Here is a 23,354-nt window from a genome sequence, read left to right as displayed (position 1 = left end):
TTTTCGTCTTCCGCTTGCCGTCCCATCTCCTCGGCGGCGCTCAGTCCATCCAGATCAGTGCAATGTGGGGCAACTGGCAGCAGTCAGAGACCTGGACCTGGAGGGGGCGGGGCTTAGGGTGTGTTGGCGGACTAAGGCGTCTGACTCGCAGCTCCTCCCCCGAGCTCACATCTCGTGTCGTCGTGCTCCCCTGCCGACAGGTCGCCGTTGGCACTGATGGTAGTGCTGTTGTCATGGTAACCAGGGGGCATGAAGGACAGGCTGGAAGATCTGATGACAGCAGGTCCGATAACTCTCTGCTGCCCTCTGCTGTCCTTCACCCAGCTGTCCATCCCGAAGGCACTCCAGGACCTCAGTGCAGACCTGCAGGGACACAGATGGAGACGGACAGGCGGACACAGAGACGGGGAGAAGGAGACAGTTGGTTTAGCTCAGGGATAGAGGACAGGTTATAAAGCAGACAGCAGGTGTGTGATGTCATCACTCACCTGAATGCTCCGTCCTGACAGAGACTCGTCCAGTGCCGTGGCGATTTCACAGGCCATCTTATCAGAGGACGGCTCCAGGTACACCATCATCTTAGCAGCTGGGAGACAGACGGAGAGACAGACGGAGAAGGAGACAGACTGATGACGGCTGCATCTCGTCAGTCTGAACATGTCATCTTCACTGTCACATAGAGACTGTATGATGTCATCAGTCTGTGTGTGTGTGTGTGTGAGTGTGTGTGTGTGTGTGTGTGAGTGTGCGTGTGCGTGTGTGTGTGTGTGAGTGTGTGTGTGTGAGTGTGCGTGAGTGCGTGTGAGTGCGTGAGTGTGTGTGTGTGCGTGCGTGTGTGTGTGTGCGTGAGTGTGTGTGAGTGTGCGTGTGTGTGTGTGTGTGCGTGCGTGTGTGTGTGCGTGAGTGTGTGCGTGTGTGCGAGTGCGAGTGTGTGTGTGAGTGTGCGTGAGTGTGTGTGTGTGTCTCTGTGTGTGTGTGTGTGTGTGCGTGTGCGTGTGCGTGAGTGAGTGTGTGTGCGAGTGCGAGTGTGTGTGTGTGTGCGTGAGTGTGTGTGTGTGTGTGTGTGTGTGTGTGTGAGTGAGTGTGTACCTGCTAGCCGGTGGGGGATGGAGGTGGCGTGCCGACTCAGGTAGTTCTTGTTGAAGCTCTGAGGGTTCCTGTCTCCAAACAGTCTGGAGATCTCCTGCTTCAACACTGTCCTCACCGCCTGGGACAGGTCACTGCTGTCACTCACTGCACATAGGAGGAACACACACCTCAGACAAGGAACAGGTGAAGTCCTACAGGTGAACGATGTGCTCACCTCCTTTGAAGAAGTGGACCAGACGCTGGTGCAGCCAGGGGTTGGAGGGCTCGATGGCCGCCGCCCTCTTCACTGACTGCAGCATCAGCAGGTTTTTCTCTGGAGAACGGACACGCAACTACTTTTGTTATTATTATTATTATTGGAGACAAACATGTGACACTTGGCAGACTGATCAGTAACCTCACGATGAGTCACAGGTGGACCAACCAGAACCATCAGTGATGTCATCAACCATCAGTGATGTCATCATCCATCAGTGATGTCATCGTTGGTTTGTGAACGTTATGAATCCTCCAGTTCAGATTCTGTCCGTCACCATCTTACTGGTTTGGAGCGGTTTGGAGCAGGAAGTGACCATATTTGGACGAGCTGGGGGAGGAGCCAGTGGTGGATCTGACAGATCTGATTGGAAACCTGACGATACTACGTCCCGCCCACCGATAGCTGTAACCTGACTGCACCACAGACCTGTCAATCAAACAGACACGCCCCCAAAAACAGGTCTTCTTGAATCTTCTTTTCTAATGAATGAGGGATTATTTTCAGATGGACCTCCAGAAAACTAATAAGAAGGAGTGACTTTAGCTAACAACACCGAGATAACTGATGGACACATTTTATTCACTTTGGATTTGATGAGAGAAGTTGAATGGGAGTCTATGGAGCCGGAGGCTTTTTGGAGCCGACCTCTAGTGGCACTCGCTGGTATTGCAGCTGAAGACACTTCTGGATCAGAACCATTTTACAGACCTGAAGCTACGAACTCTTTTATAAACAGTCTGTGTTTTATATCCAGTTTATGTTTTATATCCAGTCTGTAGTTGTATATCCAGTCTGTAGTTTTATATCCAGTCTGTGTTTTATATCCAGTCTATGTTTTATATCCAGTCTGTGTTTTATATCCAGTCTGTTTTTGTTTTATATCCAGTCTGTTTTTGTTTTATATCCAGTCTGTTTTTGTTTTATATCCAGTCTATGTTTTGTATCCAGTCTATGTTTTATATCCAGTCTGTGTTTTATATCCAGTGTGTGGTTTTATATCCAGTCTATGTTTTATATCCAGTCTGTTTTTGTTTTATATCCAGTCTGTAGTTGTATATCCAGTCTGTAGTTGTATATCCAGTCTGTAGTTTTATATCCAGTCTGTGTTTTATATCCAGTCTATGTTTTATATCCAGTCTGTGTTTTATATCCAGTCTGTTTTTGTTTTATATCCAGTCTGTGTTTTATATCCAGTCTGTTTTTGTTTTATATCCAGTCTGTTTTTGTTTTATATCCAGTCTATGTTTTGCATCCAGTCTATGTTTTATATCCAGTCTGTGTTTTATATCCAGTCTATGTTTTATATCCAGTCTGTCTTTTATATCCAGTCTGTGTTTTATATCCAGTCTGTTTTTGTTTTATATCCAGTCTGTAGTTTTATATCCAGTCTGTGTTTTATATCCAGTCTGTGTTTTATATCCAGTCTGCGTTTTATATCCAGTCTGTGTTTTATATCCAGTCTATGTTTTATATCCAGTCTGTGTTTTATATCCAGTCTGTTTTTGTTTTATATCCAGTCTGTGTTTTATATCCAGACTGTGTTTTATATCCGGTCTGTGTTTTATATCGTCTGTGTTTTATATGCAGTCTATGTTTTATATCCAGTCTGCGTTTTATATCCAGTCTGTGTTTTATATCCAGTCTGTGTTTTATATCCAGTCTATGTTTTATATCCAGACTGTGTTTTATATCCAGTCTGTGTTTTATATCCAGTCTATGTTTTATATCCAGTCTGCGTTTTATATCCAGTCTGTGTTTTATATCCAGTCTATGTTTTATATCCAGTCTGTGTTTTATATCCAGTCTGTTTTTGTTTTATATCCAGTCTGTGTTTTATATCCAGACTGTGTTTTATATCCAGTCTGTGTTTTATATCCAGTCTATGTTTTATATCCAGACTGTGTTTTATATCCAGTCTGTGTTTTATATCCAGTCTATGTTTTATATCCAGACTGTGTTTTATATCCAGTCTGTGTTTTATATCCAGTCTATGTTTTATATCCAGTCTGTGTTTTATATCCAGTCTGTTTTATATCCAGTCTGTGTTTTATATCCAGTCTGTGTTTTATATCCAGTCTATGTTTTATATCCAGTCTGTTTTTGTTTTATATCCAGTCTGTAGTTGTATATCCAGTCTGTAGTTTTATATCCAGTCTGTGTTTTATATCCAGTCTATGTTTCATATCCAGTCTGTGTTTTATATCCAGTCTATGTTTTATATCCAGTCTGTCTTTTATATCCAGTCTGTGTTTTATATCCAGTCTGTTTTTGTTTTATATCCAGTCTGTAGTTTTATATCCAGTCTGTGTTTTATATCCAGTCTGTGTTTTATATCCAGTCTGCGTTTTATATCCAGTCTGTGTTTTATATCCAGTCTATGTTTTATATCCAGTCTGTGTTTTATATCCAGTCTGTTTTTGTTTTATATCCAGTCTGTGTTTTATATCCAGACTGTGTTTTATATCCGGTCTGTGTTTTATATCGTCTGTGTTTTATATGCAGTCTATGTTTTATATCCAGTCTGCGTTTTATATCCAGTCTGTGTTTTATATCCAGTCTGTGTTTTATATCCAGTCTATGTTTTATATCCAGACTGTGTTTTATATCCAGTCTGTGTTTTATATCCAGTCTATGTTTTATATCCAGTCTGCGTTTTATATCCAGTCTGTGTTTTATATCCAGTCTATGTTTTATATCCAGTCTGTGTTTTATATCCAGTCTGTTTTTGTTTTATATCCAGTCTGTGTTTTATATCCAGTCTGTGTTTTATATCCAGTCTATGTTTTATATCCAGACTGTGTTTTATATCCAGTCTGTGTTTTATATCCAGTCTATGTTTTATATCCAGTCTGTGTTTTATATCCAGTCTGTTTTATATCCAGTCTGTGTTTTATATCCAGTCTGTGTTTTATATCCAGACTGTGTTTTATATCCGGTCTGTGTTTTATATCGTCTGTGTTTTATATGCAGTCTATGTTTTATATCCAGTCTGCGTTTTATATCCAGTCTGTGTTTTATATCCAGTCTGTGTTTTATATCCAGTCTATGTTTTATATCCAGTCTGTTTTTGTTTTATATCCAGTCTGTAGTTGTATATCCAGTCTGTAGTTTTATATCCAGTCTGTGTTTTATATCCAGTCTATGTTTCATATCCAGTCTGTGTTTTATATCCAGTCTGTTTTTGTTTTATATCCAGTCTGTGTTTTATATCCAGTCTGTTTTTGTTTTATATCCAGTCTGTTTTTGTTTTATATCCAGTCTATGTTTTGTATCCAGTCTATGTTTTATATCCAGTCTGTGTTTTATATCCAGTCTATGTTTTATATCCAGTCTGTCTTTTATATCCAGTCTGTGTTTTATATCCAGTCTGTTTTTGTTTTATATCCAGTCTGTAGTTTTATATCCAGTCTGTGTTTTATATCCAGTCTGCGTTTTATATCCAGTCTGCGTTTTATATCCAGTCTGTGTTTTATATCCAGTCTGTGTTTTATATCCAGTCTGTTTTTGTTTTATATCCAGTCTGTGTTTTATATCCAGACTGTGTTTTATATCCGGTCTGTGTTTTATATCGTCTGTGTTTTATATGCAGTCTATGTTTTATATCCAGTCTGCGTTTTATATCCAGTCTGTGTTTTATATCCAGTCTGTGTTTTATATCCAGTCTATGTTTTATATCCAGACTGTGTTTTATATCCAGTCTGTTTTTGTTTTATATCCAGTCTGTGTTTTATATCCAGACTGTGTTTTATATCCAGTCTGTGTTTTATATCCAGTCTATGTTTTATATCCAGTCTGCGTTTTATATCCAGTCTGTGTTTTATATCCAGTCTATGTTTTATATCCAGTCTGTGTTTTATATCCAGTCTGTTTTTGTTTTATATCCAGTCTGTGTTTTATATCCAGACTGTGTTTTATATCCAGTCTGTGTTTTATATCCAGTCTATGTTTTATATCCAGACTGTGTTTTATATCCAGTCTGTGTTTTATATCCAGTCTATGTTTTATATCCAGACTGTGTTTTATATCCAGTCTGTGTTTTATATCCAGTCTATGTTTTATATCCAGTCTGTGTTTTATATCCAGTCTGTTTTATATCCAGTCTGTGTTTTATATCCAGTCTGTGTTTTATATCCAGACTGTGTTTTATATCCGGTCTGTGTTTTATATCGTCTGTGTTTTATATGCAGTCTATGTTTTATATCCAGTCTGCGTTTTATATCCAGTCTGTGTTTTATATCCAGTCTGTGTTTTATATCCAGTCTATGTTTTATATCCAGACTGTGTTTTATATCCAGTCTGTTTTTGTTTTATATCCAGTCTGTGTTTTATATCCAGACTGTGTTTTATATCCAGTCTGTGTTTTATATCCAGTCTATGTTTTATATCCAGTCTGCGTTTTATATCCAGTCTGTGTTTTATATCCAGTCTATGTTTTATATCCAGTCTGTTTTATATCCAGTCTGTTTTTGTTTTATATCCAGTCTGTGTTTTATATCCAGACTGTGTTTTATATCCAGTCTGTGTTTTATATCCAGTCTATGTTTTATATCCAGACTGTGTTTTATATCCAGTCTGTGTTTTATATCCAGTCTATGTTTTATATCCAGACTGTGTTTTATATCCAGTCTGTGTTTTATATCCAGTCTATGTTTTATATCCAGTCTATGTTTTATATCCAGTCTGTGTTTTATATCCAGTCTGTGTTTTATATCATCTGTGTTTTATATGCAGTCTATGTTTTATATCCAGTCTGTGTTTTATATCCAGTCTGTTTTTGTTTTATATCCAGTCTGTGTTTTATATCCAGTCTGTGTTTTATATCCAGTCTGTAGTTTTATATCCAGTCTGTGTTTTATATCCAGTCTGTGTTTTATATCCAGTCTGTAGTTTTATATCCAGTCTGTGTTTTATATCCAGTCTGTATACTGTGAACTCACCCTCTCGATCTCGTGACACTTCTTCAGAGCTTCTCCAAACTTGTTCATCGACTTGTAGGCCAGTGCACATTCTGTCTGGAACCACATGCACTGCATCTCATTCAGGTTCTCCACCGCAGACATCCCCTCCTGAAAACACACGCACGCACACATCATGACACTGCTGTTAGAGACCATTCTGTATTTCAACCTCATGACGTCCCAGGTCCTTGTCTACAGGTCCAGTGCAGGTCCTGGTGTACAGGTCCTGTTCCACAGATACTGGTCTGCAGGTCCTGGTCTACAGATACTGTTGTACAGGTCCAGTGCAGGTCCTGGTCTACAGGTCCTGGTCTACAGATACTCTGCAGGTCCTGGTCTACAGGTCCAGTTCAGGTCCTGGTCTTACCTGTGTGAACTTGGAGCACATCTCCTCGGCCTCCTTCACTAGACCGGCCTTCAACATGTACTTTGCACATTTGGAGTTGATGAAGCGGTCGGCTGTGTCCAGAGTCTGGGCCTCATCCATCCACCGGGCTGCCTCCTTTATGTTACCTGCATGCTGAGGAGGAGGAGGGTTAGAGGAGGAGGAAGGAGGAGGGAGGAAGGAGGGCGAAGGAGGAGGAGGGTTAGTGATGTTTCCAGGTGTGTGTGTCCAGGTGAACCTTGTAGATCTTGGCCTTGATGAGGAACAGCTGGATGAGAGTGGGCGTGTTGTCGATGGCCGTGTTGATGTAGTCCAGAGCCAGATCGGGTCGGCCCAGGAAGTCAAAGTGCTGAGATAGGAAGTACTGCACCCACAGCAGGGTGGTGGGAGGCTCCTCCTTCCCGTCATCTGCGGCCAATGAAGATGCATCAATGTAAGCTCCGCCCACATTCCTCTGACATCATTCAGACAGAAGAGACACTCACCTTCCTCACTGAACATGGGACAGCTCCTCAGACAGCTTTCATAACCAACTACCCACTCCTCAATGATGGACACCTGCAGGAGGACAGGGAGGACAGTATTACACACACAGGGAGGACACACAGAGGGTGAGACAGAGACAGACAGGAGGCAATGGAGGGAGAGAGAGAGAGAGAGAGAGACAAGGATCTGAGGGACCTGCTGACCTTGTCCTTGTCTCCATAGAGGGACTTGAGCGTGGTGAAGACAGGTGGACAGCCTTTACTGAAGTTCATCCTCAGGTAGATGTCTAGACATTCACGAAACCGCTGTCCTGCCAGGACAACACAGGGACACACCACCGTCAGGCTGGGAATGAGGGACACACTGAGGGACACACATACAAACACACTGAGGGACAAACACACACACACACACACTAAGCCTGCTGTGGAACCAACACTGTGGACTTTCAGTGACTTGTGTCCTGTGCACAGAAGCGTCGACCCGATCTCCGGTTCTTCTGTAAAACCGAGCGTGGACCCGGTCCCTGGTTCTGCTATAGAACCAGACTCTCTGGACTCTACAGTTCTCTGCAGCTCTCAGCCGTGTCTCTCACATGATGTTAGCATGTTAGCGGGGAGGCTAATGAGGCTGCAGGTGTGCCGGGTTACCTGTGAGGAACCTCAGCGGCAGCCTGCGGGGAACCAGACCTTTGGAGAACTTCAGCCACGAGTCCTGTACATCTTCTGAAGCTCCTTTGTACTGCCTGCAGAGGGACAGACACAAACAAAGCTGCTGAAGCCGAGGCCCCCTCCCGAGCAAAATGGCCGCTGCGCTTCTGCTCCGGGTCAGGCTGCTCTCTGAGTCTGAGCCACGGGCACCGGACACCGGACACCGGGCACCGGGCACCGGACACCGGACACCGGGCACCGGGCACCGGGCACCGGACACCGGACACCGGGCACCGGACACCGGACACCGGTCACCGGGCACCGGACACCGGTCACCGGACACCGGGCACCGGACACCGGACACCGGGCACCGGGCACCGGACACCGGTCACCGGGCACCGGACACCGGGCACCGGGCACCGGACACCGGACACCGGGCACGTATTGACCCATAGATCAATAAAATCTACTGTTGTAATAAAAATAAAACCCTGGCTGGATGCTGCTGCCTGTCTGAACCAACCAACCGAATCACATGCACATTTCTATGGATTTAAAACGGCATGTGTTCTTGGTAGAGTCAGTTTTAAATGAATAAAGAGGCTGCAGCAGGTTCACATGTTATTGACTTCACTCAGAGCTCATGAATAAAGAGGCTGCAGCAGGTTCACATGTTATTGACTTCACTCAGAGCTCATGAATAAAGAGGCTGCAGCAGGTTCACATGTTATTGACTTCACTCAGAGCTCATGAATAAAGAGGCTGCAGCAGGTTCACATGTTATTGACTTCACTCAGAGCTCATGAATAAAGAGGCTGCAGCAGGTTCACATGTTATTGACTTCACTCAGAGCTCATATTTTTAGGAAAGGGGGCTTTATTTAAAGGACCATCTTCTAAGAAGTGAAATGGGTGAAAAAGGAGTGAAATTAGTAAAAAGAAAAAAGTAAACAAGGGGCTCTTAGCGGGTTTAATGTAAGCCGAATTGAATAAAATGTCAGACTATTTTCATTTTGTCTGACCATATGCCTGTGCATGTTTATCGACAAGATATGTATTAAATTAATCAATTTTGAAATAGGATGTGGTGAATATCAACAACCTAACCCATTCTGAGGAGTTCTGACGGAAATAACGCTAAACTGATTTATGGATTTTTAATCGCTTCAAATAAATAAAATTCCGATATTATTTTGAGTTTTTAATCACAATTGTTAATTTTAAAAAATCAACAAGGACTTCATGCGTTCTCAATCGATTTCTCGGTGATCTGTGAATGAGACTTGCCAGGAAGTATAATCGACCGCGCAGCAGCAGGTCGCTCGTCCTGTGAGAGGAGCTGTTGTTTAGCTACGATGATGTCCAGCCGGTTGTTATCTGGAGCTGCTCTCCTCCGCAGAGGTAAGACCTGGGGTAAGACCCCATCCCGGGGAAGACCTGTCACGACCTGACGGGAGGTGCGTTTGGTCCCGCTGTCTCCAACCGGAGCTGTGTGACCTTAGCTTAGCTTAGCATCGCTGGAGCGGAGGAGGGTGTTTTCTGTTGTGGAGCACGAGACATGAAAAGAGGGAGAGAGAGGTCACAGTGGGGGGGGGGGGGAGAGGGGGGAGAGAGAGGGAGGGAGAGGGGGGGGGAGGGAGAGAGAGGGGAGAGGGAGGGAGAGAGAGAGGGTGGGGAGGGGGAGGGAGGGGGGAGGTGCCTCGGTCCGGTAACTGGACAGTCACTTCCACCGCCTTCATCCAGCTCCCAGAACCAATACTCATCAGTCAGAACCACAGACTGGATATAAAACTACAGACTGGATATAAAACTACAGACTGGATATAAAACTACAGACTGGATATAAAACTACAGACTGGATATAAAACTACAGACTGGATATAAAACTACAGACTGGATATAAAACACAGACTGGATATAAAACTACAGACTGGATATAAAACACAGACTGGATATTAAACTACAGACTGGATATAAAACTACAAACTGGATATAAAACTACAGACTGGATATAAAAGAGTTCGTAGCTTCAGGTCTGTAAAATGGTTCTGATCCAGAAGTGTCTTCAGCTGCAATACCAGCGAGTGCCACTAGAGGTCGTCTCCAAAAAGCCTCCGGCTCCATAGACTCCCATTCAACTTCTCTCATCAAATCCAAAGTGAATAAAATGTGTCCATCAGTTATCTCGGTGTTGTTAGCTAAAGTCACTCCTTCTTATTAGTTTTCTGGAGGTCCATCTGAAAATAATCCCTCATTCATTAGAAAAGAAGATTCAAGAAGACCTGTTTTTGGGGGCGTGTCTGTTTGATTGACAGGCCTGTGGTACAGTCAGGTTACAGCTATCGGTGGGCGGGACGTAGTATCGTCAGGTTTCCGATCAGATCGGTCAGATCCACCTCTGGCTCCTCCCCCAGCTCGTCCAAATATGGTCACTTCCTGCTCCAAACCGCTCTGAACTATCAAAGATGGTGACGGACAGAATCTGAACTGGAGGATTCATAACGTTCACAAACCAATGATGACATCACTGATGGATGATGACATCACTGATGGTTCTGATTGGTTAGCATGAAGTGTCACTGAGATCCAATCAGGAGGGTGATCCTCAGGGTACGCAGGACTTCATCCTTCTTGGGTTTCTAACTGGTCCTTCCTGACTGTCGAGGTTGTGATTGTGGTTCATGAGAGACGCTGCTTATCTTCATGCTGTTGTGTGTTTCTCTGTTCTCAGCTGGGTCCAGGTCCATGTTCACCAGCTCCAAGCCCGACACAGCCAACCCCAACTGGCTGCGAGTGGCCATGGCCTTCGGAGCGTCTGCCGTGCTGTGGGGCCTGGTAAATGTTTTATAGACATTTATAGACATTATGTTTTATAGACATTGTGTTTATAGACGTTATGTGTTTATAGACATTATGTGTTTATAGACATTATGTTTTATAGACATTATGTGTTTATAGACATTATGTTTTATAGACATGTGTTTATAGACATTATGTGTTTATAGACATTATGTTTTATAGACATGTGTTTATAGACATTATGTGTTTATAGACATTATGTTTTATAGACATTATGTTTTATAGACATTATGTGTTTATAGACATTATGTGTTTATAGACATTATGTGTTTATAGACATTGTGTTTATAGACATTGTGTTTATAGACATTATGTTTTATAGACATTATGTGTTTATAGACATTATGTGTTTATAGACATTATGTTTTATAGACATTATGTGTTTATAGACATTGTGTTTATAGACATTGTGTTTATAGACATTATGTTTTATAGACATTATGTGTTTATAGACATTGTGTTTATAGACATTGTGTTTATAGACATTATGTTTTATAGACATTATGTGTTTATAGACATTATGTTTTATAGACATTGTGTTTATAGACATTATGTTTTATAGACATTATGTGTTTATAGACATTATGTGTTTATAGACATTATGTGTTTATAGATATTATGTGTTTATAGATATTATGTGTTTATAGACATTGTGTTTTATAGACATTGTGTTTTATAGACATTATGTTTTATAGACATTATGTGTTTATAGACATTATGTGTTTATAGACATTGTGTTTATAGACATTATGTTTATAGACATTGTGTTTATAGACATTATGTGTTTATAGATATTATGTGTTTATAGACATTATGTGTTTATAGACATTGTGTTTATAGACATTATGTTTTATAGACATTATGTGTTTATAGACATTATGTTTTATAGACATTATGTTTTATAGACATTATGTGTTTATAGACATTATGTTTTATAGACATTGTGTTTATAGACATTATGTTTTATAGACATTATGTTTTGTAGACATTATGTGTTTATAGACATTATGTGTTTATAGACATTATGTGTTTATAGACATTATGTGTTTATAGACATTATGTGTTTATAGATATTATGTGTTTATAGACATTATGTTTTATAGACATTATGTTTTATAGACATGTGTTTATAGACATTATGTTTTATAGACATGTGTTTATAGACATTATGTTTTATAGACATTATGTGTTTATAGACATTATGTTTTATAGACATTTATAGACATTATGTTTTATAGACATTATGTTTTATAGACATGTGTTTATAGACATTATGTTTTATAGACATTATGTGTTTATAGACATTATGTTTTATAGACATGTGTTTATAGACATTATGTTTTATAGACATTATGTGTTTATAGACATTATGTTTTATAGACATTGTGTTTATAGACATTATGTTTTATAGACATTATGTTTTATAGACATTATGTGTTTATAGACATTATGTGTTTATAGATATTATGTGTTTATAGATATTATGTGTTTATAGACATTATGTTTTATAGACATTATGTTTTATAGACATTATGTTTTATAGACATTGTGTTTATAGACATTATGTTTTATAGACATGTGTTTATAGACATTATGTTTTATAGACATTGTGTTTATAGACATTATGTTTTATAGACATTGTGTTTATAGACATTATGTTTTATAGACATTGTGTTTTATAGACATTATGTGTTTATAGACATTATGTGTTTATAGACATTATGTGTTTATAGATATTATGTGTTTATAGATATTATGTGTTTATAGACATTATGTTTTATAGACATTATGTTTTATAGACATTATGTTTTATAGACATTGTGTTTATAGACATTATGTTTTATAGACATTGTGTTTTATAGACATTATGTTTTATAGACATGTGTTTATAGACATTATGTTTTATAGACATTGTGTTTATAGACATTATGTTTTATAGACATTATGTTTTATAGACATGTGTTTATAGACATTATGTTTTATAGACATTATGTGTTTATAGACATTATGTTTTATAGACATTGTGTTTATAGACATTATGTTTTATAGACATTATGTTTTATAGACATTATGTGTTTATAGACATTATGTGTTTATAGATATTATGTGTTTATAGATATGTGTTTATAGACATTATGTTTTATAGACATTATGTTTTATAGACATTATGTTTTATAGACATTGTGTTTATAGACATTATGTTTTATAGACATGTGTTTATAGACATTATGTTTTATAGACATTGTGTTTATAGACATTATGTTTTATAGACATTGTGTTTATAGACATTATGTTTTATAGACATTGTGTTTTATAGACATTATGTGTTTATAGACATTATGTGTTTATAGACATTATGTGTTTATAGATATTATGTGTTTATAGATATTATGTGTTTATAGACATTATGTTTTATAGACATTATGTTTTATAGACATTATGTTTTATAGACATTGTGTTTATAGACATTATGTTTTATAGACATTGTGTTTTATAGACATTATGTTTTATAGACATGTGTTTATAGACATTATGTTTTATAGACATTGTGTTTATAGACATTATGTTTTATAGACATTATGTTTTATAGACATTATGTGTTTATAGACATTATGTTTTATAGACATTATGTGTTTATAGATATTATGTGTTTATAGATATTATGTGTTTATAGACATTATGTTTTATAGACATTATGTTTTATAGACATTATGTTTTATAGACATTATGTGTTTATAGACATTATGTTTTATAGACATTATGTTTTATAGACATTATGTGTTTATAGATATTATGTGTTTATAGACATTATGTTTTATAGACATTATGTTTTATAGATATTATGTTTTATAGACATTGTGTTTATAGACATTGTGTTTATAGACATTGTGTTTTATAGACATTGTGTTTATAGACATTGTGTTTTATAGACATTGTGTTTTATAGACATTATGTTTTATAGACATTATGTGTTTATAGACATTATGTGTTTATAGATATTATGTGTTTATAGACATTATGTGTTTATAGACATTATGTGTTTATAGACATTATGTTTTATAGACATTATGTTTTATAGACATTATGTGTTTATAGACATTATGTTTTATAGACATTATGTGTTTATAGATATTATGTTTTATAGACATGTGTTTATAGACATTATGTTTTATAGACATTATGTGTTTATAGACATTATGTTTTATAGACATTATGTTTTATAGACATGTGTTTATAGACATTATGTTTTATAGATATTATGTGTTTATAGACATTATGTGTTTAGGTAGGTAGATAGGTAGGTATATACTTTATTAATCCCCGAGGGGAAATTTTTTCGCCACAGCAGCATACATACAGAAGCAATAATAGAACAATAGAATAAAATAATAGAATAGAATATATAATAGAAAAGCAATAAAATAAAATAGCAGTAAATAGTCGTAAAAAATATAAATATAAAATATAAAATGCACAGCATATACAGTATATATACAGTACATTAAATATCTATATATATTATATACACCAAACCAATAAACACAGTCAACATATATATATATATATATATATATATATATATATATATGTATATATATACATACATACAGTACAGTATATATCTATATATATAATATACACATAATATACAAGCAACCAAGAAACACAGTCATCAGTGTTATTGTACTGTGATGGATTTTGCCAGAGGTGAGTTATTGCAAAGTCTTATGGCAGTGGGCAGGAATGATCTCCTGTATCAGGAATGATCTCCTGTATCTGTCCTTGTGACAGCAGCTGGAGGAGTCTTTTGGAGAACGTCCTCCTCTGTCCCTGCAGCAGGTGGAGAGGGTGGACAGGATGATCCAAGATGGACAATAGTTTCCTCAGCGTCCTCCTCTCCACCACCTTTTCCAGACTATCTAGTTTGTAGCCGATGATGGAGCCGGCCTTCTTCACCAGTTTGTTAAGTCTGTTGGTGTCTCCGGCTCCAATGCTGCTCCCCCAGCAGACCCCAGCGAAGTACAAAGCACTGGCCACAACAGATGGTAGAACATCTCCAACATCTCGCTGCACACATTGAAGGATCGAAGTTTCCTCAAGAAAAAGAGTCGACTCATCACCTTCTTGTAGACAGCGTTGATGTTGGTCTTCCAGTTCAGTCTGTTGTCATGGAGACACCAGGTACTTGTACTCCTCCACCATGTCCACCTCCTCTCCCAGAACTCTCAGCGGTTGTGGAGCCGTCGTCTTCCTCCTGAAGTCGACCACCTCTCTGGTCTTGGCCACGTTCAGGAGCAGGTGATTTCTACCCGCCCACTCCACAAAGTCCTCCACTACTGCCCTGTACTCCTCCTCCCGTCCATCTCTTATACATCCTACCACTGCAGAGTCATCAGAGAACTTCTGCAGATGTCTTGACTCTGAGTTGTTCTGGAAGTCAGTTGTGTAGAAGGTGAACAGGAAGGGAGACAGAACAGTTCCCTGAGGAGCTCCAGTACCACTGACCACCATATCAGACAGCACACTGCCCAGATGGACAAACTGTGGTCTGCCTGTCAGGTAGTCAGTGATCCAGGAGACGGTGGACGTGTCCACCCCCACCACCCGCAGCTTCTCACTCAGCAGCAGTGGTTGGATGGTGTTAAATGCACTGGAGAAATCAAAGAAAGTGATTCTCACAGATTCACCGGTTCCATCCAGGTGAGACTGAGCTCGTTGCAGCAGGTAGATGATGGCATCGTCCACTCCCACATGAGGCTGGTACGCAAATTGCAGAGGGTCCGGAGAAGATTTCACCAGCGGCCTGAGGTGGGCCAAGACCAGCCTCTCCAGCACCTTCATCACATGAGATGTGAGGGCAACCGGTCGGTAGTCGTTGAGGCCAGATGGAGTCGTCTTTTTGGGGACTGGAACCAGGCAGGACGTCTTCCACAGCACCGGGACTTCCTCCTGCTTCAGGCTCAGGTTGAAGAGGTGTTGTAGGACCTCAGCCAGCTGGACGGCGCAGGTCTTCAGGACCTCGGGGCTGATGCCCTCAGGTCCTGCAGCCTTGCGCTGGTGGATTCTCTCCAGCTGTCTCCTAACCTGGCCAGTCATCACAGAGAGGGGGGTGGGGGGGTCATGGTGTCAATGGAGGAAGAGCCCTTTGAGATTGAGGGCTCTATGCAGTTCACCAGGGGGGGCAGAGGGGGGAGGGGGGAGGCAGCAGAGGTGTTTGGGAGGTGTGAGGTGTGGAGGAGACAGATGAGAGTGGTGAACTAAACCTGTTGAAGAAACAGTTTAGCTCATTGGACCTCTCCAGGTTCCCCCTGGTTGTTCCTCTCCAGGTTCCCCCTGATTGTTCCTCTCCAGGTTCCCCCTGGTTGTTCCTCTCCAGGTTCCCCCTGATTGTTCCTCTCCAGGTTCCCCCTGATTGTTCCTCTCCAGGTTCCCTCTGGTTGTTCCTCTCCAGGTTCCCCCTGGTTGTTCCTCTTCAGGTTCCCCCTGGTTGTCTCTCTCTCCCCTTGAACCCAGTAATCTCCTTCATATCGGTCCACACCTCCCTCACGTTGTTCTGTTGGAGTTTGGCCTCCAGCTTCCTCCTGGAGGAGTCCTTGCACTCCCTCATCTTCTCCTTCAGGTGGCGCTGCACTCTCCTGAGCTCCTCCCTGTCCCCAGACCTGAAGGCTGCTTTCTTCTTATTAAGAAGAACTTTCAGGTCACTGGTGATCCACGGCTTGTTGTTGGGGAAGCATTTTACAGTCCAGGATGGTACGGTGGTGTGTTCACAGAATTTAATGTCTTCTGTGATACAGTCCGTCCTGCTGTTGATGTCCTCCCCATGTGGTCCACACAGCACATCCCAGTCCGTGGACTCAAAGCAGTCCTGCAGGGCATCTTTAGCCTCCTGTGTCCACCTCCTCACAGTCCTGGTGGTCACAGGCTGCCTCTGCACCAGAGGAACATACTTTGGTGTCAGCAGGACCAGGTTGTGATCTGATCTACCAAGGGGGGGAAGGGCAGTAGTCCTGTATGCATCCATGGCATTAGCATACAGTAAGTCCAGAGTTTTATTGTTCCTTGTGGGGCATTTAACATACTGGTGCAAAGTTGGCAGTACTTTATCCAGACTGGTTAAAGTCTCCAGTAACTAACAAAAATGCACCGGGATGCTTAGTCTGAAGTTTAGCCACAGTGGAGTGGATGGTGTCTACTGCTGCCTCTGCGTCGGCTGATGGAGGAATGTAAACAACGATAACAATGGCGGACGTGAACTCCCTCGGCAAATAATACGGGCGCATCCCCACGGCTAGCAGTTCAATGTCCGGGCTACAAAAACGTTCCTTCACACACACACGTGGTCGGGATTACACCACCTCTCGTTCACATAGACTGCAATCCCTCCACCTTTCTTCTTGCCGCTCTGTACAACGTCTCTGTCCGCCCGAACAGTCCTGAAGCTGTTTATATGTTTATAGTTTATAGACATTATGTGTTTATAGACATTATGTTTTATAGACATGTGTTTATAGACATTATGTTTTATAGACATTATGTGTTTATAGACATTATGTGTTTATAGACATTGTGTGTTTATAGATATTATGTTTTATAGACATGTGTTTATAGACATTATGTTTTATAGACATTATGTGTTTATAGACATTATGTGTTTATAGACATTGTGTTTATAGACATTATGTTTTTATAGACATTATGTTTTATAGACATGTGCTTATAGACATGATGTGTTTATAGACATTATGTTTTATAGACATTATGTGTTTATAGACATTATGTGTTTATAGACATTATGTGTTTATAGACATTGTGTTTATAGACATTATGTTTTTATAGACATTATGTTTTATAGACATGTGCTTATAGACATGATGTGTTTATAGACATTATGTTTTATAGACATTATGTGTTTATAGACATTGTGTTTATAGACATTATGTGTTTATAGACATTATGTTTTATAGACATTGTGTTTATAGACATTATGTGTTTATAGACATTGTGTTTATAGACATTATGTGTTTATAGACATTATGTGTTTATAGACATTATGTTTTATAGACATTATGTGTTTATAGACATTATGTGTTTATAGACATTGTGTTTATAGACATTGTGTTTATAGATATTATGTGTTTATAGACATTATGTTTTATAGACATTGTGTTTATAGACATTGTGTTTATAGATATTATGTGTTTTATAGATATCGTGTTTTATAGATATCGTGTGTTTTATAGATATCGTGTGTTTTATAGATATCGTGTTTATAAATATAAATCTGCTGCTTATTTTCATTCTCAGTATCAAGCTGCTGTAACTCATGCAGATGTTGATTGATCGGGGATCAATAACTGGTATTGGATGTGGCAGATTAAAGCTGTTCTGTGGTGCAGTTTGAGCTCCATCATGTGTGTTTCACCCAGCAGGGGGCAGCAGTGAGCTGTGAGGCTCTTGATTTAACATGTAAATAGTTTGATTTGTAGTCCAGTCGCCATGTTAAAGCACCTGCTGTCCACTGGCAGTGAGAGTATTATGGGATGTATTTATGTGACTTGTGGTCTTGTCCTTCTGCAGATCTTCAAGCAGCACAGCACTGATGTGCACGAGTACAAAGTGAGGAATGGCCTGGAGTGAGCGGGTCTCTGTAGAACCTGGCGCTGTGTTTCCTCTGGTCCAGGCAGGAGGTCCGACTGCTTGTTTCCACCTTTGTGTAAAATAAATGTTTCTGCTGTGAACTCTGCTGAGTCCTCATCACTAATGGGTGGATCATATATTTTATTATAGGAGTTATTAATGAACATGGTGACAGAACAGTTTGAAGGCTTTCAGTCAATCTGTGTGACATCTAAGAAATAAAACTGTAATTTGATTCTGTTTCAGACTTGATTTATGACAAAACCTGAGAAAGTGTTTAAACTGAAGTCTGAAGCAACAGAATCTCCCTCAAACTGACCTCGTTATTTTTTCTAATCAAACACATCATGTAAAAGTTGTTCAGTCAAAGATGTGACTTTTTACTGCCGGATGTCAGATCCGCTGCTTCATCTGTGAAAGAACAGATCTCAGGTCAGACCATCGTATTCATTTGTTTAAACACAGAAACAGGAAAAAAGCCTCTTAATGAACTTGATCTGAGTCTGTGACCCGGTTTCCACCTGGTATCATTGGTCTGTCCTGATTGGCTGCTGGATGGAACCTGCTCTGCACACACAATGTCCACGTGGACCTGACTGGAATCACGCTAACCCTCAGCCTGTACTTCTAGTTTTATGTCTATACACTGCTCCAAAAAATAAAGGGAGCACTTAAACAACACATCCTAGATCTCAATGAATGAAATATTCCAGTTCAAATCTTTATTCATCACATAGTGGAATGTGTTGAGAACAAAATAACATCAGAATGATCAATGGAAATCAGAATCATTATCCATGGAGGTCTGGATTCAGAATCATACTCCAAATAAAAGTGGAAAAATCAGATCACAGGCTGATCCAACTTCTGTGGAGATTCCTGAAGACAAGTCCAAATGAGTCTCAGTAGTGTGTGTGTCCTCCACGTGCCTGTATCACTCCCTACAACGCCTGGGCATGCTCCTGATGAGACCACGGATGTTCTCCTGAGGGATCTCCTCCCAGACCCGGATCAAAGCATCGGTCCACTCCCGGACAGTCTGCGGTGGACGTGGCGTCGGAGGACGGAACGAGACGCGATGTCCCGGATGTGCCGGATTGGATTCAGGTCTGGGGGACGGGCGGGCCGGTCCGGAGCATCGATGCCTTCATCGTGCAGGAACTGCTGACACACTCCAGCCACATGAGGCCGAGCATTGTCCTGCATCAGAAGAACCCAGGACCCGCTGCACCAGCAGATGGTCTTCAACGGGTCTGAGGATCTCATCCTGGGACCTGATGGCAGTCAGGGTACCTCTGGCTAGCACACAGAGGGCTGCGTGGCCCTCCAAAGAAACGCCTCCCCAGACCGTCGCTGACCCGCCGCCGACCCGGTCCCGCTGGAGGACGTTGCAGGCAGCAGGACGTTCTCCACGGCGTCTCCAGACTCCGTCACGTCTGTCACATGCTCAGTGGGAACCTGCTCTCATCCGTGAAGACCACAGGACGCCGACGGAGAAGCTGCCGATCTCGGTGTTCTCCGGTAAAGTCCGATCGCCCCGCACGGTGTTGGGCTGTAAGCACAGACCCCACTTGTGGACGTCGGGCCCTCGTACCGCCCTCATGGAGTCTGTTTCTGACAGTTTGAGCAGAAACATGCACATTAGTGGCCTGCTGGAGGTCATTTTGTAGGGCTCTGGCAGCGCTCCTCCTGCTCCTTCTTGCACAAAGGAGCAGATAGCGGTCCCGCTGCCGGGTTGTTGTCCTCCTACGTCCCCCTCCACGTCTCCTGGTGGACCGGCCCGTCTCCCGGTATGTCCTCCGTCCTCTTGACACTGTGCTGACAGACACAGCAAACCTTCTTGCCACAGTGTACATTGATGTGCCATCCTGGATGAGCTGCACTACCTGAACAACTTCTGTGGGTTGGAGACACCTCATGCTCCCTCTAGTGGTGAGGACACTGGTAAAATGCAAAAGGGACAAAAATCATCCAGAAAGGACGAGGACAGAGAAACGGTCTGTGGTCACCACCTGCAGAACCGTTCCTTTATAGGGTTGTCTTGATGATTGCCTCATTTCCACCTGTTTGTTCCATTTGTACAACAGCAGGTGAAACTGATCCACAATCAGTGTTGATCCAAACTGGACAGCTTGATTTCACAGAAGTGTGATTGATTGGAGTTACATTGAGGTGTTTAAGTGGTCCCTTTATTTTTTGGAGCAGTGTATATATATATGTGTGTGTGTATATATATACAGTGGGTACGGAAAGTATTCAGACCCCTTTAAATTTTTCACTCTTTGTTTCATTGCAGCCATTTGCTAAAATCAAAAAAGTTCATTTTATTTCTCATTAATGTACACTCAGCACCCCATCTTGACAGAAAAAAACAGAAATGTAGAAATTTGTGCAAATTTATTAAAAAAGAAAAACTGAAATATCACATGGTCATAAGTATTCAGACCCTTTGCTGTGACACTCATATTTAACTCACATGCTGTCCATTTCTTCTGATCCTCCTTGAGATGGTTCTACTCCTTCATTGGAGTCCAGCTGTGTTTAATTAAACTGATTGGACTTGATTAGGAAAGGCACACACCTGTCTATATAAGACCTTACAGCTCACAGTGCATGTCAGAGCAAATGAGAATCATGAGGTCGAAGGAACTGTCCAAGGAGCTCAGAGACAGAATTGTGGCAAGGCACAGATCTGGCCGAGGTTACAAAATCATTTCTGCAGCACTCAAGGTTCCTAAGAGCACAGTGGCCTCCATAATCCTTAAATGGAAGAAGTTTGGGACGACCAGAACTCTTCCTAGACCTGGCCGTCCAGCCAAACTGAGCAATCGTGGGAGAAGAGCCTTGGTGAGAGAGGTAAAGAAGAACCCAAAGATCACTGTGGCTGAGCTCCAGAGATGCAGTAGGGAGATGGGAGAAAGTTCCACAAAGTCAACTATCACTGCAGCCCTCCACCAGTCGGGGCTTTATGGCAGAGTGGCCCGACGGAAGCCTCTCCTCAGTGCAAGACATATGAAAGCCCGCATAGAGTTTGACAAAAAACACATGAAGGACTCCCAGACTATGAGAAATAAGATTCTCTGGTCTGATGAGACCAAGATTGAACTTTTTGGCGTTAATTCTAAGCGGTATGTGTGGAGAAAACCAGGCACTGCTCATCACCTGCCCAATACAATCCCAACAGTGAAACATGGTGGTGGCAGCATCATGCTATGGGGGTGTTTTTCAGCTGCAGGGACAGGACGACTGGTTGCAATTGAAGGAAAGATGAATGCGGCCAAGTACAGAGATATCCTGGAAGAAAACCTCTTCCAGAGTGCTCTGGACCTCAGACTGGGCCGAAGGTTCACCTTCCAACAAGACAGTGACCCTAAGCACACAGCTAAAATAACAAAGGAGTGGCTTCGGAACAACTCTGTGACCATTCTTGACTGGCCCAGCCAGAGCCCTGACCTAAACCCAATTGAGCATCTCTGGAGAGACCTGAAAATGGCTGTCCACCAACGTTCACCATCCAACCTGACGGAACTGGAGAGGATCTGCAAGGAAGAATGGCAGAGGATCCCCAAATCCAGGTGTGAAAAGCTTGTTGCATCATTCCCAAGAAGACTCATGGCTGTACGAGCTCAAAAGGGTGCTTCTACTCAATACTGAGCAAAGGGTCTGAATACTTATGACCATGTGATATTTCAGTTTTTCTTTTTTAATAAATTTGCACAAATTTCTACATTTCTGTTTTTTTCTGTCAACATGGGGTGCTGAGTGTACATTAATGAGAAATAACATGAACTTTTTTGATTTTAGCAAATGGCTGCAATGAAACAAAGAGTGAAACATTTAAAGGGGTCTGAATACTTTCTGTACCCACTGTATATATGTGTATGTGTGTATATGTGTGTGTGTATATATATACATGTACATGTATATATGTATGTGTATATATATATACATGTATATATATGTGTAAATATATATATATATGTGTATATATATGTGTGTGTGTATATATACATATATATGTGTGTGTGTGTATATGCCTATATATATTTACACACACACACATATATATGTACATATATATATATAAGTCCTCCATGTCTCCTCGAACAGCTCGTCGCTCTGCAGCAGGAACATCATGTTTTCCTGATCTCAGCTACATTCAGGAATGACATCCCATTTTTAAACTTCATGTAATGTTAAAGAGCAGCATTTTGTCCACATGCATTCTTTGACCTTCCCCTGCAGTGAAGGAGGTCTGCAGCCACCCAGCTGTATGGAGGGCGATCAGTGCCACGGCCGAGAGGAGCAGCAGTGAGGCGAGGAGTGAGCAGAACGTAAAGCAGAGGTGAGTGAAACACAATGAGGTTTTATATTTGTGAGTCCAGTGTGATCCATGAAGGAACAGAAACAGGACATTATGCTCTGAGTTTGTCCTGGAGGCAGTTTAACAGAGTCAATACAGCCTCCCTGATTTGTCCTCACACCGTCTGACAGCGTTGGCACCGACCCGCTGACGGGTCCACATGTCCAGAACTCATTGCTGTTATGATGTAGCTTCTCTTTTTGTCAATGTAAGCTGTTTGAAACTTGCAGTTTATTTTTACCTGCAGCGTCAGGTGGAGTTGGTGAAGTATGTCGTCAGGTGACTGGAGAAAGTGTGACAGGCAAATAGTTACCCTCCCATTTCTACACTTCAGGTTTGAGTCTGTTTGCTAACTGATCTGGTCTTTGTTCAAATGTTCCAAAACTGCATGTTTAATAAAAAATAAAACATAATTTCTCCAAATGACTAACACCTGTTTAACTTGGTTTGAGAAGTAAGAGGGGAGGAGCCTAAGAAAAGTACACACCAGGGCCAATCACAGTTCTTTGTTTAGAGGAACTTTCCTCCAGAATTAAACCGGTTCTGAGGTCTTTGTTTAGAGGAACTTTCCTCCAGAACTAAACCGGTTCTGAGGTCTTTGTTTAGAGGAACTTTCCTCCAGAACTAAACCGGTTCTGAGGTCTTTCACTGTTTCCACCAACAGGACC

The 23,354-nt window shown here is 41.0% G+C and overlaps 1 protein-coding gene and 1 pseudogene across 1 annotated transcript; one reads left to right on the top strand and one right to left on the bottom strand.

The window, feature by feature from the left end:
• Nucleotides 1-6: 6 nt before the first annotated feature.
• On the bottom strand, nt 7-8,280 carry LOC138211003 (N-alpha-acetyltransferase 15, NatA auxiliary subunit-like; annotated as a pseudogene).
• An 827-nt stretch (nt 8,281-9,107) lies between these two features.
• ndufc1 (NADH:ubiquinone oxidoreductase subunit C1) lies at nt 9,108-18,424 on the top strand. The gene is made up of 3 exons (XM_069171564.1): nt 9,108-9,227; nt 10,558-10,661; nt 18,264-18,424. The coding sequence occupies exons 1-3, from the start codon at nt 9,182-9,184 to the stop codon at nt 18,321-18,323; spliced, it is 210 nt and encodes a 69-aa protein (XP_069027665.1). The 5' UTR covers nt 9,108-9,181; the 3' UTR covers nt 18,324-18,424.
• The last annotated feature ends 4,930 nt before the right edge of the window (nt 18,425-23,354 follow it).

The sequence above is a fragment of the Embiotoca jacksoni genome, unplaced genomic scaffold, assembly GCF_022577435.1.
Source record: "Embiotoca jacksoni isolate LCO1_2020_lvr unplaced genomic scaffold, fEmbJac1.0.p SCAF_5, whole genome shotgun sequence".
NCBI classification, from domain to species: domain Eukaryota; kingdom Metazoa; phylum Chordata; class Actinopteri; family Embiotocidae; genus Embiotoca; species Embiotoca jacksoni.
The sequence above is the reverse complement of the archived record's forward strand: the minus strand, read 5'-3'. Positions and strand labels throughout refer to the sequence as shown.